At 45.1% G+C, this 16,362-nt stretch overlaps 1 protein-coding gene across 1 annotated transcript; it reads left to right on the forward strand.

Moving 5' to 3' along the window:
• Positions 1-2,506: 2,506 nt before the first annotated feature.
• mmp16b (matrix metallopeptidase 16b (membrane-inserted)) lies at positions 2,507-16,072 on the forward strand (the record flags this gene model as incomplete). Its single annotated transcript, XM_083690057.1, has 10 exons — positions 2,507-2,632; positions 4,589-4,737; positions 5,914-6,030; positions 7,309-7,613; positions 10,626-10,787; positions 11,329-11,546; positions 12,083-12,221; positions 13,178-13,328; positions 15,388-15,503; positions 15,636-16,072. The coding sequence occupies 10 exons, from the start codon at positions 2,507-2,509 to the stop codon at positions 16,070-16,072; spliced, it is 1,920 nt and encodes a 639-aa protein (XP_083546183.1).
• Positions 16,073-16,362: the final 290 nt, after the last annotated feature.

The raw sequence follows: 16,362 nt of genomic DNA on the forward strand, positions 1-16,362 counted from the left end.
AGGTGTCTTGGGGTTGGTGGAGACAGGGAGGGACAGAGAGCAGGAGGAGGTAAACACCATATGGTTTCATTCAGGATCCTGTGTCAGTTTGAGGCACAGCATCTGTCATATTGACCCGTCACCTGATAGTGTTGTTATGGATTCCTACAAATTATATTTGAAGTTGACTATTCTTCTTCTCACATTTTGTTTACAGGGTTTGTAGCTAATGGGCCTACAGTGGGCTGTTCTGTTCTCACCTGACTTGGCAGCGTCACTGACGTTGAAGATAATGCTCAGATGTGAGGCCAGAGACAAAGACTCAAAATGTTGTCAATGGTACAGTATGAATGCCTCAGGCAGTGAGAATGAAAACAAACCTTCAAATGCCAATTAATTAGACTTAATGAGAGTAGCTCAGCTCACCTGATATCTTAGCATCTGCTTTCCCTATAGGCAATTTTCACTAGTTTACACAGCGAAGACGAATATTTCAGTGGGTAACAGGACTTATTTGGCAAGATGTACTACAATTTCACTGTCAAATTTTGTGGTGTATTGAATTGTTCCAGAACTATTGCAGCATGTAGTGAGCCCAAGTCCCAAGGGCAGTTTCAAAATAGGCATTAAGGTATTTCATAATTACAGTCTTTTTTTCTGTCTCTCTCTCTCTCTCTCGCACGTACACACACACACACACACACACACACACACACACACACACACACACACACACACACACACACACACTAGCACACAAGAGAAACAGGACTCATACATGTCTTGTTGCATGGCGGTTTACCATTTCTCTACAATCTTCAGAGTTCTTACTTGCCACTGCATGTGGTCTCCATAGCAGCCCATTGGGTTATACAGTAAACACCTCAGTAAATGAATGAACCTGCTTTAATCCAATAGCAATCCCTTTCACAACTATACTAGTCATATCCTGTTTCAATCCATAGAAAAAACTGAGTACAGTATGTTTGTACATCATGTACATCAGAAGTAATGACACCAATATTATCACTATTATATAAACTTTGGCAAAGTAAATTGACGTTTGGATCATTTTCCACAGAACATGTTGGTTGAGAATGGTCCCCTCTGCCTTCCCCTCCTACTGGTAGGTTGTGTCCTTTATCAAGAGTGAGCCATTACCTGGCAGGAATACTGACAGTGCTTTAATGATTGGATTACATGAAAATAGTATATTGGAGTCATCTGTGGGGTGCCTGTCAGATGTGAAAGGATCATGTGTCCTCAAAGTTGTCACATTGTCCTCTCACTGTTAACATACAGTATTTGTCATTTTCTTTGCCTGTAGGGATGTGTGTGTGTGTGTGTGTGTGTGTGTGTGTGTGTGTGTGTGTGTGTGTGTGTGTGTGTGTGTGTGTGTGTGACAGAGAGAGAGAGAGAGAGAGAGAGAAAGAGAGAGAGAAAGAGAGAGAGAGAGATTGTTTGTGTGTGCATGTGTGCATGTGTGCATGCTAGTTAGCTCACTTCAGACAGTGGTGTGAAAATTAATACCTTGAATTTAAAAGGGCTTGGAGAAGTGCATTTTCCTCATCCGACAAAATCAGCATCAAAGCTATCTTAATCTCACATATGTAATTACTTGGATGGAGAGACCATACTGAGAATGATTACTAGTGACGATTTGTAAACATCAATATAACAGCGCCATCTTGTGGTGTCGGTACAGTATGTATTTATATGCTGAATCCTGACTCTGGTACCCTGGTTGGCCCACATGCAATCTACAGTCATTCAATATTTGTGTTTTTCTCTTGTCAAATTAATCCAAATATATTCCGTATTGATGATCTAACAGGTATGCAGGATATGTGTTATAGTGCTGTCGTTAAGCTATTTGTTGAGTTGTACAATCTACACATAGTTAGGCTCCCATAACCTACCATGTCAGGGGATGGAATATACCTACTGTACAGAAGCTTACTGAATGTATCTTAATATGTAGGCTATGCATATATGCAGGTAGCTTATTGCAGGATTTTAATATTAACCAAATGCATTACACCGCAGCACTGTAATGATGGCAAATATTCTAACCATGTAATAGGATACAGAAATAATTGGTCATATCGGTGGAGAATTGCTCCAGCTGTCTCGGGCTATTTCGATTGGCACACTACATATTTTATAGGAGGTTACACGACGTGACGCTGGTCTTTACGCCGTCCAGGGGAGAGTTGCGCTGTGCAAGAAATCAAAGCGCAGGCGTCGACTCGGGAGGTATGCTAGCCTACTGTACATGGCCATTGATGCCGCTGGTTAAATGTAGCCAGCGATGTAAATAAGAATGGCGAGGGTGGTGGATCTAAAATACCGAATTATTACAAGTAGCCTAAATGGCATCTGGTTGTATCTATTTTACAAAAAACGTAATTTTCTGCGCTCCTCCGAATTTGCCCTGACAGCTCGCCTGATGGTTTGCATTTGACGCACGAACCAAATCAGAAGACGGGCGGTTTTTCTAATAACCACTTGGGAAAAACGGGTCATTATGACCTTAGTATCCACCTCTAAAACAAAACCATCGGATTGTTTTTACGCAGCATTGTTCTGCTTGCATTTCTTGCTTTGGATTGTATGTGCCGTGTCTGGAGAAGAGCATCAGTTCAGCGTGGAGGTAAGATAAATGGCCTTCATCACAAATGACCGTGCAATCCCCTCTGCTCCTGCGCCTTTGCGTGAAAGAACATATATTTACCGTAAACTAGGATGCTTTAACACAATATTGTTACCGGAACATGACACGGTAACGATATGCTAATATTGTATCAGAAGCATCGAAATTATTTTTTGAAGTCATTTTTAGCATCAGTGACAACAAAACATTAGATGCTCATGGCATAACATTGCTCTGCACCGGATGAGAGATAAAGAACGGGCGACCATGAGCGTTTCAGTCCCCTCCGTCGAATGGTCACCCTGTAACATTTATCATCCATATTTTCAAATCAGAGACGGACATAGAAGGTTTGGTGCGCAAGGAGCGTTGTGATATTTAAAAATGTTCACAGGAGAACCAGAACCAAATTGAGACTGGTAGGCCTAATGTGTATCACATTTAAAACAACACCTTGGAAAAAAAACTTATGTTTAGTCAGATGTTAGGTTTCTGCAAATCAAAAACCCAACTGAAATGTCAAAATATATATACAAAAAGATATACAAATGGCACCTAAATCCTTTTCCCATTAGTTGAATGGCATGTCGCCCTTTTGCCATCAAGCTGAACCCACTGTGTTGTAATGTGTCTTTCTTTTTACCCGATACAATTTAATTCAGGTTCTTTTGTATGGTCAGGACTCCAAAATGTCATCACACCTCTTGCACACCAAACATGTTCATGTTTTGCCAGGGTGATCATGCTATGTATGGCCGCGCTATGTGTGTGCCATGCACATTCGTTTTGAACCAAGTTGGATAAAAGGATTGAGTAACATCTTGTTTCGTATTACTGTAATTTCTATCTTATTCGCTTTACCGTTCCCCTCCCTATCCTTCAAAAACCACAGTGAAAAGCCACAATCATCTCAGTCTCAAATCATTCTTCACTTCCACGGTAACGGGAACCTGCGCCTTACCTTGGCACTTCACAAATAAACAAAAACAACCGCTGGTGAAAGCAATGGGGAGAAATGCATAAACAAGGCTTTTAGCTCAACAGAAGAGAGTGTGGAGAGAGAAAGCGATAGAGAGGGGATAGAGATCGCAGATTAGCTGGAGTATCTCCTAGCCTGTGTAACAATGGAGAGGCAGCTGGTTGGCTGCGGACAGCTGTGGAGACCGCGTAGCCGCCTCGTGGCTCTCCTCGTATTGGGTCTGACAGTGACCCCTGGACGACACTCAATCTCACCGCTTCACCCGGGAGTCGTGCGAGCAGTTTCACTGTGTGAGGGAGGCGGCGTGAAGCAGTGTCATAAACTGCGCTGAATGTGTCAAGAATTAATGGGTTCGTTATGTGCACGTTCTAATTATGGACTTCTGCCCCTTGAGAGTTCGCTATCAATTTATGCAGTGATAATGCAACTGAACTGTACATGTGGGGATGAGATACATTTGACTTCCTCCTCTCTCAGTCATAGAGTGAATAGCGAGCAAGTATATGACATTTGGCATTTGGATCTTCATACCCAAGAACGGTTTTGTTGAGTGCAATGAAGGTTGGGTGTACCCTTGCCTTAGACCTGAGGACTTCCCAAACGAATGCCTAGGGTTCTGCTTAGCTGGCTAACACAGTCTCACGGCGCATGCTGGAGGTTCGAACCCAATTGGTTACATTTAAATCCTATTAGAGGTTGAAGTTGATTCATTTGACCAATACTCATCAACAGTAGTCCAACCATCCCACTGCTCGACCAAATCTGCCTCTGATCCCGTAGCCACAATTGCAGACAAAAAGGACGGCTGTGTATCGTTCCTCTCTCTCCTTTAGATGTCAATAACCACGAGACCCTTCTAATAACACTTCATGTCATGGTATAACCTGTGTAGGACAGCAAGCCATTGCTCAACCCTCAGCCAGATCAGTTCAACAAAGGCCACCATGGTGGATAAATGTGTCCCTTCTCTCCTGCAGGGATGGCTACAGAGGTATGGTTACCTGCCCCACACGGACCCCAGAGTGTCTGCCCTCCGCTCCGCCCAGACCATGCATTCAGCCATTGCCGCCATGCAACGCATATACGGTCTCAATGTCACAGGGACGCTGGATGAGAGGACCAAGGAGTGAGTACACACACACACACACACACACACACAGACGCACGCTCACACACATACAGTATACACACACACACACACACACACACACACACACACACACACACACACACACACACACACACACACATTCACATAAACAACATACCAGTAGTCCTCAGGGCCACACTACAAGAAATGCATTACCTCGACTCATTCATTCCAGTGAATTGAACTCGAAAATAGAATTCCCACTGAATATTTAATTGACTTTGGGGAGACAAACACAGGCTCCGTTATCAGCACCAGTAATGACATGGTGGCTCTCACACCCCTGACTGCCTCCCAGCCCAGTGACACGTGAGATCTTAACAGCTCTTCTTCTTCTCCCCTCTGCATAATGATGTAGTGATATCACACTCAGGTGAGACTCTTCTCTTCTACATGTCCTGTGTGTGTGTGTGTTACATTTGTGTTGCATTCGATTGGTATGAATGGGTCAGAGCAACCTCGCTGTTAACTCATTGAGTGCCGAGGGTGAATAAAGTCGCCCAAATTGTCAACGTTCTAGAGTGCCGAGGGTGACTTTCTTCACAAAGAATTCATCAACGATGATGCTTCATTTTGTAGCCAATCAAAGTATTGTTGCTAGGTAAATACCACAGAAAACACTTGGTCGCTCTAGGCGGTGAGTGTTCCGGAATTGTTTGGCAGTTAGTGGGTTAAACCCCAGTCCTGTCTGTCACTCAATCTCACTCGGAGGGCACGGTTTCACTTTGTGTAGAAGTCAGCTGTCGAACAATAGGAAACACTGCACTAGTCCCTGTATTGCTCACTAAGTTGAAGTCGTTCTTCAACTGATGCTGATGGGAAATGTAGTCCAGTTCAGAGGAGTGCTTGTCGTCATGGTGACTCAGAGATCATGACGTTAAGTTCAATCTATCGTGGGTGTCTTTGTGTCACAATTATCCTTGAGCTTAACTAACCACTTATCCTTCCTCCTCTCCCTCTTCTTCTTCCTACTCCTCCTCCCCTTCATTCTCCTCATCGTCTATCTATCCTCCTCTCCCTACTTCTCCCCTTCCTCCTCCCCCCCTTCTTTCTCTTCCTCTACCTCCTCCTCCTCCTCCTCCTCCCCTCTACTTGTTTCTCCTCCTCTTCCTCCTTCTCTTCCTCCTTCTCTTCCTCCTCCCTCTCTCTTAGCTGGATGCGGAGGCCGCGATGCGGGGTTCCAGACAGACATAAGGGCGCGTCGAGGTCACGGAAGCGGAGGTATGCGCTGACAGGGCAGAAGTGGCAGCGGACGCACATCACCTACAGGTGAGAGACACTGGCGCTCGCCACGTCCACCCGTCAGAGCAGCCTCGCTTGTTATCGGGTCCACGTTTGTCAGAGTGTCTTCATTTACGCTGTCTATCTCTCTCTCTCTCTCTCTCTCTTTCACTCTCTCTCTCTTTCTCTCTCTCTTTCACTCTCTCTCTCTCTCTCTCTCTCTCTCTCGCTCTCTCTCTCTCTCTTTCACTCTCTCTCTCTCTCTCTCTCACTCTCTCTTTCTCACTCTCTCGCACTCTCTTTCTCTCTCTCTTTCTCTCTCACTTCCTCCTGTGTTCACATGCTCGGCGTTGTCATGGAGACAGCACAGCCATGTGCGCGCGCACACACACACACACACACACGCACATGTGCCTCATCCAAATAGCAAGGACGAGGAGGACAACTTCCCTCTCATCCGTTTTTCGCAATAACAAAATCCTGTATGGAAATCATCCGTAATCATTGCGAAAAAATATTCAAATTCTCATTTTATCACGCGTGATTAAGTTTCTACTCTTAATAGGGTCTGAGGAGGAGGGATAAGGGGCGCGCTCAGGAAATTGACAGGTTACAGCCGTAATAGACGATAACACTCTGCCAATTTATTCAAATCCTTCCTTCCTCCCTGCATTTGAATTGATGAGCAACCTCTCCTAATGGAATGTCAGTCAGAGCTGGGTCTGGGCACTGCTGACTGCACTCTCCCCCATGAAAATGAGTGGATAGAAAGAGAGAGCGAAGGGGGGGGGGGGTTAATGAGAGGGAGAGAGATAGAGAGAGAGGGGGAGAGTTCTTATTCCTTGCTGTCTGCCGGGTACTGATAACGGCAGCTGTGTTAAAAGTTCAGCGAAAGCTGCTGGGCTCGGAATAGTTTAAAAAGTAAAACTTGTAAGTGTCTGTCATCCATTTGACTAAATATTCTTCGGGCAGGACTGTTGTTTTTCCTCCTTTAAACTTCTGGAGGATGTTTGTTCTAGCCGTCTGTTTCTTTCCCTGTTTGAAATGAGAACCTCCTTGTTGGTCTATCTCCTCTAGGTTAAAGCTAGACCTCTAGGTTCCCGCTGGGATGTAAGTCGCTTTGGATAAAAGCGTCAGCTAAATGGCATATATTAAAGCTTGAAGTTATCCCTACAATTCAGTGTGAATTTCCCACATACTTTTTTTATGACGTTGAATCTTTTTCCACCAGTTGTTCAAATCCTCAAATCATTGAACTGTGGCTCTTCTATGTAGAACAGAGCCTAGTGCTTGTTTGATCCATCCCGTCACATTTCCGTGTCGCAGTATAAAGAACGTGACGCCCAAGGTGGGCGCCCGGGAGACCCACGATGCCATCCGGCGGGCGTTCGATGTGTGGCAGGGCGTGACGCCGCTGCGCTTCGAGGCCGTTCCCTACAGCGCCCTGGAGAGCGGCAGGCGTGACGTGGACATCACCATCATCTTCGCCTCGGGTTTCCACGGCGACAGCTCTCCCTTTGATGGCGAGGGGGGGTTCCTGGCCCACGCCTACTTCCCGGGCCCGGGGATAGGAGGGGACACTCACTTTGACTCAGACGAGCCCTGGACCCTGGGGAACCCCAACCATGACGGTGAGAGAGAGAGAGAGAGAGAGAGAGAGAGAGAGAGAGAGGTACTGAACCGAGAGAGAGAGAGAGTGAGAGAGAGAGAGAGAGAGAGAGAGAGAGAGAGGCACTGAACCGAGAGAGAGAGAGAGAGAGAGTGAGTGAGAGAGAGAGAGAGAGAGAGAGAGGTATTGTAGAGGGAAAGAGGGATATGAGGAGAGGATGGGGAGACAGACGTAGAGAGAAGGAAAAAAAGAGAAATAGAAAACAAGAGTGGAAGGTAGGTGGGAGGAGAGAGAATATTATTGTCAGAGAATGTCACAGGTCAGGGTAACAGGCACAATCATAGACACAGAAATGGATGGTTACAGCGTCCTTTTCATTCTGACTGTCTTCTATAGTTGATCCTGACTCATAATCCGTGTCAGGCTTTGATTCAACTTAGTGGAGGCTGGTGGAGGTAGAAATCGGAGGACAAGCTCATTGTAATGCACAGAATGGAACGAGGAATGGTATCAAACACGTGATCAGAGTTATGAGTTGTATTCCCCTACGGTCCATTGGTTGAATGATAACCAACATACCACATAAGACTGGGTTCTACAGGCTTCACAACTGCCTTTGTATTTTCTAGCAGTGTGTTCTCTGGGGCAGCTCAGAGCCCATCCCTCTATTGTGCTGATGTGTTCCATATCCAGCAGCTCTGTGTTTCTATTGCTGTGGTTTTTTTTTTTGGAGGGAGTGTGTTGTGGAAGCAGGGCAGGGATGGAGCCTGCTGCAGCCTTGGAGAGAAGGCTAATCAGATCCCTCTCTCGGCCTGTCGTCCACAAGCACTTTACTTTAATGACCGAGCCAGCCTGGCGAACGCCCGCAGGGCTGTCAGAGTGCCTCCACTATGCCTGTCAGACAGGGCCAACCGCCGTGGCCGCTAACACGCTAACGTACCACTGCCACATACCTCCACTCCCCGCCTGTCAAACGCAAGGCGGGTAACAGCTAGCAAGTGTTTCTTTGTTTCTTTGTTTGTTTGCTTGCTTGCTTGTTTTTTGTCCCTTAATCCTAGTCCTAATCCCAGTCCTAGTCCCCCTCGTGTTAAATTGTAACAGTCTCACGTTCAGAATGATATCCGTCTCTCCACGTGCTACGTGGTAATATTCTACGGCTAAACAGACAGAAAACGCTAGTTTCGGAAGGCCCTCGTCCCAGCGTGCAGTTTGTGTCTCAATGCGGAGGAGTCTGTAATGGGTTTTCACAGCGGTGTCATCGTGAATGTTGCATGTTGACATGTGTGCTAATGGTGGCTCCCAGCGGACCCCCGGGAAATTGTCATTAGAGGAGAGAGAGAGAGGTAGAGAGGGGAGAGAGAGAGGAGTCTTCTGGGTGGGGGTGTGTGTGTGTGTGTGTGTGGGGGGGGGGGGTTAGTTTATTGTTTAGGCGAAGGGTCATCTATTGTTTAGTGTGCAGCCAGTGCTCCCAGCAGGAGTTGATACCATGTTTTAAAGGGCAGCCGTCCCCTCCAGCCATCTTCACATGCTGGATAGAAATGATGTGTTATTATCCAGAGCGAACACAAAATTCAGCTGACACTATCGAACGCTGACTGTGGTGACATGCACGTGTTATTACAATTATTACAATCATGAATGTACATTCAGAATTACAAACATACAGTTCATTACTGCAATTACAAACTCCATTTACATAATATAAGCAATTAAACCATGTGCATTCCTTGGATTACAGATCCTTTATCAAGGTCTTAAACTGACCAAATGACATGAGAATCTAATTTAAGTACGTTTTGAAAGTCGTTTGAAAGTGCTCGGGGCACAGAAACTAAAGGCCGATTTACCTAGTTCAGACCAAACGTGTGGAATATTCAGGGTTAGCCAAGCTTGTGCTTGGCTAGTTTCTTACATGCATGTGTAGGTGCGTGCGTGTGTGTGTGTGTGTGCATGCGTGTGTGCGTGTGTGTTCGTGTGTGTGTGTGTGTTTATGTATGTGCATGTGTGTATTTGTATTTATGTGTGTGTGTGTGTGCGTGTGTGTGTGTGCGTGTGTCCGTGCGTGTGTGTGTGTGTGTGTTTTTGTTTATGTATGTGCGTAAGTCTGTGTGTGTGTGTGTGTGTGTGTGTGTGTGTGTGTGGACATGAATGTTTCAATGCCTTGGGCAGAGACATGAATATATCCAGTCTGAATGCCAAAGTGTCTCGTAGTAGAACAGTGACACATATGCCCTTGACGTCTCCCAGCCTGAGTAACCATGTGCTTTAGAAGAGCTCACAAAACAAATATGAATTATATGCAGTACAGTAAATCAGCAGTGTCATAAAAATTTGCACGTCTTGTCAAAACACTTTTATTCAGGGTTCTCCCCGAAGAATGTAAGAGTGTTGCTGCTCCAAGCTGTGAACTTTGCCTATGTAAAATGTTTAAGGCAAATGAAACTACATATTTAGTATTGATAGAATCTTTGATCGCCAATGAAATCATTGTTAAAAGCAAACGTGAAAGCGTTATGATGTTGCTCAATTAATTCAGCGTTTTAGCAGGGTTTTTTTTTGCGCATTTTGACATGAATGAACGAGTTTTGAGAATACAATCCAGTGCCATGCTGTTCAAACATCCTGGGGAGAACCCTGTAATGTGTGTGTGTGTGTGTGTGTGTGTGTGTGTGTGTGTGTGTGTGTGTGTGTGTGTGTGTGTGTGTGTGTGTGTGTGTGTGTGTGTGTGTGTGTGTGTGTGCGCGCGCGTGTGCATGTGCATGTGCGTGTGTAGCAAGTCAGCCACTATACGTTCTGATGCTGAAGTCGGCTGCACCCTTTTTAGTTTCTCAGAAGGCCTCTCATCCATTCTTTACTCTGCTACTGACAGCACAGGGCTAACAGTTAGAAGCACCCTCTCCAAAAGACTGTATTTCAATAGGCCCTAGATTAGCGTGTGTGTGTGTGTGTGTGTGTGTGTGTGTGTGTGTGTCTGTGTGTGTGTCTGTGTGTGTGTCTGTGTGTGTGTGTCTCATCCCAATCTCTCTCTTCTCAGGAAACGACCTGTTCTTGGTGGCGGTGCACGAGCTTGGTCACGCCCTGGGTTTGGAACACTCCAACGACCCCACAGCCATCATGGCACCCTTCTACCAGTACATGGACACAGAGAACTTCAAACTACCTCACGACGACCTTCAGGGCATTCAGAAAATCTATGGTATTTTTGTCTGTCTATAAGAACGCTCTGTTTCTCTTTGTATATCTCTGACATGTTGAGTATTCTAAAAGGAGGAGAAACATTGCAATCTGACCTTGAAGTGCAACATAAAGTGGAAACAGGAGGATGAGAGAGAGTGCTAGAATGCTCTTTGTGTGTGGTGAAAGAATTCATAAATTCAAAATTCCAAAATTCTTTTTAAATGGTTATTTTAAAAACACAGACATTTCCAACGTGCTGGCCTTTATTTGAATGCACAAAGCAAAACAGACACACATACAGTAGTGAACATACAGTAGACATCTGTGCTGGTCAATTTGATCACTAGAAGTGGTTGATCACTGTAGCGGAATTCAATAGGAGGAAGAGTGGTCTGTGATGACATTAAGGTGTGATTCAATAGAGGTTTGGTCTGTGATAACAATAAGATGTGATTTAATAAAAGAGTGGTCTGTGATAACAATGAGGTGTGATTCAATAGAAGAAGAGTGTTTTGTGATAACAATAAGGTGTAATTCTGTATCTCATCCAACGTCTCCAGGTCCCCCGGACAGAGCCCCCCACCCCACCAGACCTCCGCCTACAGCCCCTCCCCCACGCTTCCAGCCCCCCTCTGACCCACGCAAGCACGACCGCCAGGTCCGGCCGCACCGGCCCCCCCAAGGGGCCAAACCCTCCAACCCCAACGCCAAGCCAAACATCTGTGATGGGGGGTTCAACACTTTGGCCATACTGAGGCAGGAGCTGTTTGTGTTCAAGGTAGGTCTGGATCAGGAGAGGAAAGAAAGACAGAAAGAAAGAAAGAAAGAAAGAAAGAAAGAAAGACAGTGGAGAGCAAGGATGATGAAGATGAGGATGATGATGACTGTTCCTTGGTGGCACAAACAAAAGAAAATGGGTGTGTTGCCATACTCATCCAGAGCTGGATGTTTTTAGCTCAGAATGTTTGATTTGGCCCTTTATGGAGCTTGTCCTGTGTTTTCCAAAAGAAATCTTGCTTAGTAGATCTGAGTTACAACCTCCTCTCCTCCTGTCTGTCTGTCTGTCTGCCCCATCTGTCTGTCTGTCTGTCTGTCTATCCCCCTGTTTGTCTGTCTGTCTGTCCCCTTGTTTGTCTGTCTGTCTGCCCCATCTGTCTGTCTGTCTGTCTGTCTATCCCCCTGTTTGTCTGTCTGTCTGCCCCATTTGTCTGTCTGTCTGCCCCCCTGTCTGTCTTTCTGTCTGTCTGTTTGCCCCCCTGTCTGTCTTTCTGTCTGTCTGTCTGCCCCCCTGTCTGTCTGTCTGTCTGTCTGTAGGACCAGTGGTTCTGGAGGGTGAGGGACAACTCAGTGGTCCCTGGCTACCCCATGCAGATCAACTACTTCTGGAGAGGCCTGCCGGCCAAAATCGATGCCGTCTATGAAAACAGCGAGGGGAAGTTTGTCTTCTTCAAAGGTGAGAACGAGGGAGTGGGAAACGGAGGAGATGTGAGATGGAAAAGGAGCTTAGTTTAAGCCTAAAATGGCTGCTGTCCTTTCTCTATCTCAAACAAACCGTCAGCTCGAAGGTTTGAGAAGAACAATTTGAAAAGAACAATTGTGAGAGGAGTGTCCTCTGTGGCTCAGTTGGTAGAGCATGGCGCTGACAACACTTAGGTTGTGCGTTCGATTCTCGATGGAACCATATACGCTGAAAAATGTAAGCACTCTCTGCAATGTAATTGCTTTGGATAAAAGCATCTGTGAAAGGGCATATATAATTATTACATTAGAAAGAGGTGGGGAAAGATAGCCACCATTTTGTAGGCCTACAGTGAAGGAGAGGTTGTGTACTGTGTAGACTAGAATAACTGGTGGGAGGGGCCCCACCCATCCATCAGGCAGATTAACATGACATCTGTCACCCAGCAGGATCAGAAAAGAGCTCATGGTTTATTTATTCACTGGGAGATCTGATGGAGAGCCACTTACTGTATACACAATACTACAGTCGCCCCACTTCTCTACCGGAATAATGCACCTTTTGATGAAACTGAATTCACAGCAACAATAATGTTCATCGTTTCTCAGGGAAACTGCTTGTGGATTTGAAAAGCAAGGAAGATTTAAGAATGATTTGAAATGTGATGTTCTTAATAGTCATACTTAATAGTCAGACATAAGAAAGCATTGTCTGCAAATTGAAATGCATAATACTTCCCAATACCTATTTCTGTATGTTAAGTAGCTGATTTTTTACACTTAAATTGATTGTACTGTTATTTTTCGTTTTTGGAATGAAATCTCCAATGAGTCTTCATATGGCTTTATTGTGCTTCTAACTTCTAACTTCTTCTAACTTGTAGGTGCTTATGAAGTCTATATCTTATTAAGTCTGATCATATCAGCTGATGTACTTGTTTGTGTTTTTAGGAAACAGGTTCTGGGTCTTCAAGGACACGACGCTGCAGCCCACCTACCCTCAGGACATCTCTCTGTTTGGGAGCGGGATGCCCACCCAGAGCATCGAGACAGCCGTGTGGTGGGAAGACGTGGCTAAGACCTACTTCTTCAAAGGGGACAGGTCTGTGGGAAATGTCACTTAGCTGCAGACCTGGCAAATACCTCATGTTTGCTTGAGTCTGCCTGAAGTGTCAGATGTGTGTGGTTTGCACTTTTTGGACTATTCAATTGTTTCCATTGTGCAAGGCAACCTCAATCAAGCACAGCTAAGTGTCTAAAATAATTTAAAATACTCTGAACTCAGGTCTGCTTAGCTGTACAGCTCTGGGCCTAAAAAAGTCAAATGTTTAGAATGCCTGACTGTGACTCCATCACAGGGTGATACTACATTATACAGTACCAAGCTCAATAACAATCCTCAAGCAAGAACCTGTGCAATAAAATACAATACATATTATATTATACGTATAATTATATTTATAATTCACAATTAATATATAAAATACATTCCTGAAATATGCCCCTGGCAGGGCAGACAAAGCACTGTGGAAATAGTTTTGATAGTACCGCTAATGTCTTTGCAGCGCTGTACACAGTGTCACTGTTTTAGGCCCTAAAGAGAGACCTGAGGAGACCCGGGCTGGTTGTCACACTTTGTACTATTTCCTGTATTGCTTTGCTTCTGGGTGTTACACACAACTCGGTTCAAGATTTATTGAAGAACAGCTCGCTATCACAAGAATAGGAGATGAAGAAAGTCTTGACTACATTATCAATGATGAGTTATATCATTATATCAATATAGGGTTAGGGTTAGTGATACAATTTATATCAATTATATCATTGTATCAAATGTCGCCATTTTTAAACCACTAATAGTGTCAATGAAGCCTAAAATCAATTGAGCAACCAGCCCTTTTTGCTAGGTATGAACCTCCTGACCTTTTATATATACAGTACATTAAAATATAGTACCATATTGTTGTTCCTTCAACCCTTTATCCAACAAACATATTAAGTTTATGGATACCACAAAACAGTATTTGAAAATAAACATGGAAATGTTTCTTTTGGTCATGAAAAAAGGGAAGGTTGTCCTTATCTCGTTTTGTGACGCTGCCACCTATCAACAACATGAATCATACTGTATATATTGATGAGGATACACATTTCAATGTAAAATCCATTCACAGCAACCTCCACTTGATTTGAATGATGAGCACTGTGACCACCAACCACTGTGACCTACAGGTCCCCTACAGGTTTTAGTAATAGTGATCATACACTGTCTGATAGATATTGATATTGCATTGACTGATGTATGCCTGGATGTCAAGGCATAGGCTTGTCATTGAGGCTGTCTAATGCTGTCTAAGGGCTGTTGTTCAGGGATAAGATGTTACTGTATATCAGTGGCCAATCTGGGTGGTGCGGTACATCCATTTTTGGACTTAAATGAATTATATACTATAGTCATTGATTCTTGAAGAATATAACATATAAATGCCCTCATGAGATTCAACTGTGTTACCACATCAGAACCCGAAATATAAGCTTGTTTTACTCCATTGTTTGTAAACAATGTAATTGTAAACAAACACAGTATAGCTTCAAAACATGGTAAAAAAGGATCGTTTTGATCTCATTGATAGTCAGTTCTTGCATTCATAGATTTATGAATTTGAGAGGGATTACATTGCTCCAGCCTCATCCCTTATAGCTGTTTACCCCAAAAAGTGGCAGAATGACCACTTTGTTATTGAATTTGAATCCCAGATGCCCCTTTAATGCACTAATGTGACTCAAATGTGTTGTGCAGCTGACTGTCAGGATGAATCACATCACACAGGGTCATGGAAGCCTGTTGTGAGGTCAGATGAGAATGCTTTGTCATGACGCTGTCATCATTCAGCACACTGTTGCAGATCACAGATGGAGTTTTCTGTCTGCTTGTTGTTCAAAAACATGCCTTCATCCCTCTGTGTCCGATAGCGGATCGTTATCTTCATCCTGAAGATGTGTTCATGTGTCGCAGATAATTATCATCTCTGTGTGTGTGTGTGTGTGTGTGTGTGTGTGTGTGTGTGTGTGTGTGTGTGTGAGTGTAACTGTGTGTGTGTGTGTGTGTGTGTCTGTAGTGGTTCAAATTGACCTCAGTGTATCCCTCTGAACCGGTTTAGATACTGGAGGTACAATGAGGACATGAGGACCATGGATCCTGGCTACCCGAAACCCATCACTGTGTGGAAGGGCATCCCAGATTCCCCTCAGGGAGCGTTTGTGGACAAGGCCAATGGTACGCCCTGCTTCTATCTACAACCTCTCACTTCAGCAACTTCTTTAAAGCCATAATCGCCTTTACTAGCTTGAATTTATTTATCTCGATCTTTTTCTCTCTTCTAACCCTAACCCTAACCCTCGGGAACAGGATTCACATACTTCTACAAGGGGAAGGAGTACTGGAAGTTCAACAACCAGAGGCTTCGCGTAGAGACAGGCTATCCCCGCTCCATCCTCCGTGACTTCATGGGCTGCAACGGCCTGCCCACTGACACGGACTGGGAGTGGAGCCCACCGGAGGTGGAGGACCGCCACTACGAAGGCAGCAATGGCGGTGGCGGTGGTGGCGGCGGCGGCGGCGGGGGCGGGGGCGGGGGCGGGGGCGGGGGCGGCAACAGCGGGGATGTCGACATCGTCATCAAGCTGGACAGCACCGGCGGCACAGAGAAGGCCGTGGCCATCGCCATCCCCTGCGTCCTGGCACTTTGCATGATGGTCCTTCTGTACACGGTGTTCCAGTTCCGGAGGAAGAGTACCCGGCGCCACATACTTTACTGCAAGCGCTCCATGCAGGAGTGGGTCTGAGGGGGACTTACTGAAGTAAAAGGGGGGTGTATAGAACTGCCACTGGTCCAGCACCAGTGGACAGTAGAGTACAGAACAGGAAGGGGCTCCTAGGAAGTGTACAAACTGTGTTTTGCTTCTCTGTGGGTACGGACGATCGAGGGAAGCAAAAAAAAAAAGCTCTCCGTATACAACGAAGGAACCGTGGTTCTAAATTCCAACTAAGAGGTAGTGCTTTGACTCTGTCTTTTGGGTGAACTTATTGAATGGAGGAAGAGCTAAGTTGTGTGAGACCTCCGTCTATCTGTCTC

The sequence above is a fragment of the Argentina silus genome (assembly GCF_951799395.1).
Source record: "Argentina silus genome assembly, chromosome: 18".
In the NCBI taxonomy this organism is placed as follows: Eukaryota; Metazoa; Chordata; class Actinopteri; order Argentiniformes; family Argentinidae; genus Argentina; species Argentina silus.